Source organism: Acanthisitta chloris, unplaced genomic scaffold (genome assembly GCF_000695815.1).
Source record: "Acanthisitta chloris isolate BGI_N310 unplaced genomic scaffold, ASM69581v1 scaffold16141, whole genome shotgun sequence".
NCBI classification, from domain to species: Eukaryota; Metazoa; Chordata; class Aves; order Passeriformes; family Acanthisittidae; genus Acanthisitta; species Acanthisitta chloris.
In genome coordinates this window covers 1-802 of record NW_008657773.1, presented here as the reverse complement: position 1 = coordinate 802, position 802 = coordinate 1, and the positions used below count along the sequence as shown (strand labels likewise).

Here is an 802-nt window from a genome sequence, read left to right as displayed (position 1 = left end):
ATCATCATCATCATCATCATCACCAGGGAGACCCCCGGGACCACCCCCTCGGTGAGGAGGAGGAGGATGGTGGTCACAGTGATGAAGGCTATGATCATCATCATCCTCAGGACCGCCATGAAGACCCCCCCCACCATCAGCACCATCACCATCATCATCATGAAGATCAACCCAGCCATCATCATCCTCATCATCGTCACCATGGCAACGTTGAGGAAGACCACCACCACCACCACCGCCACGATGACGATGATGATGATGATGAAGGTCAAACCCATCACCACGGTGAGGATGATGAAGGTCATCGCCCCCGTGGCGATGAGGAAGGCCAATGGCACCATGAGGAGGGTGAGGAAGGCCACCGCCGTGACGAGGATGACGACGACGACGATGATGATGATGATGATGATGATGAAGGCCAACCCCATCACCATGAAGGCCAACACCATCCCCATGAGGAACATGAGGAAGGTCAACCCCATCCCCAGGAGGAGGATGAGGAAGGTCAACCCTCTCACCACAAAGATGATGAAGGCCAACCCCATCACCATGACGATGAAGGTCAACCCCATCAGCACGAGGACGATGAAGGCCAACAGCGTCACCATGATGATGATGATGATGATGATGAAGGCCACCATGTCCCCCACAAGGAGGCTGAAGGCCATCACCATGGTGCTCCCCCCCACGCCACCCCCAGCTCTGAGGAGGAGGAAGATGACGATGATGAAGATGAGGAGGAAGGTGCAGACAGCTCTGAGGAGGAGGAGGAAGGTGAGTTTGGGGCTGGGGGGAGGGGGGG

At 56.2% G+C, this 802-nt stretch overlaps 1 protein-coding gene across 1 annotated transcript; it reads left to right on the top strand.

The window, feature by feature from the left end:
* Window positions 1-117: 117 nt before the first annotated feature.
* LOC103811861 (sarcoplasmic reticulum histidine-rich calcium-binding protein-like) lies at window positions 118-675 on the top strand (the record flags this gene model as incomplete). Its single annotated transcript, XM_009084858.1, has 2 exons — window positions 118-285; window positions 348-675. Coding segments are annotated over exons 1-2 (496 nt in total), but the record flags the coding sequence as incomplete, so codon positions are not given.
* Window positions 676-802: the final 127 nt, after the last annotated feature.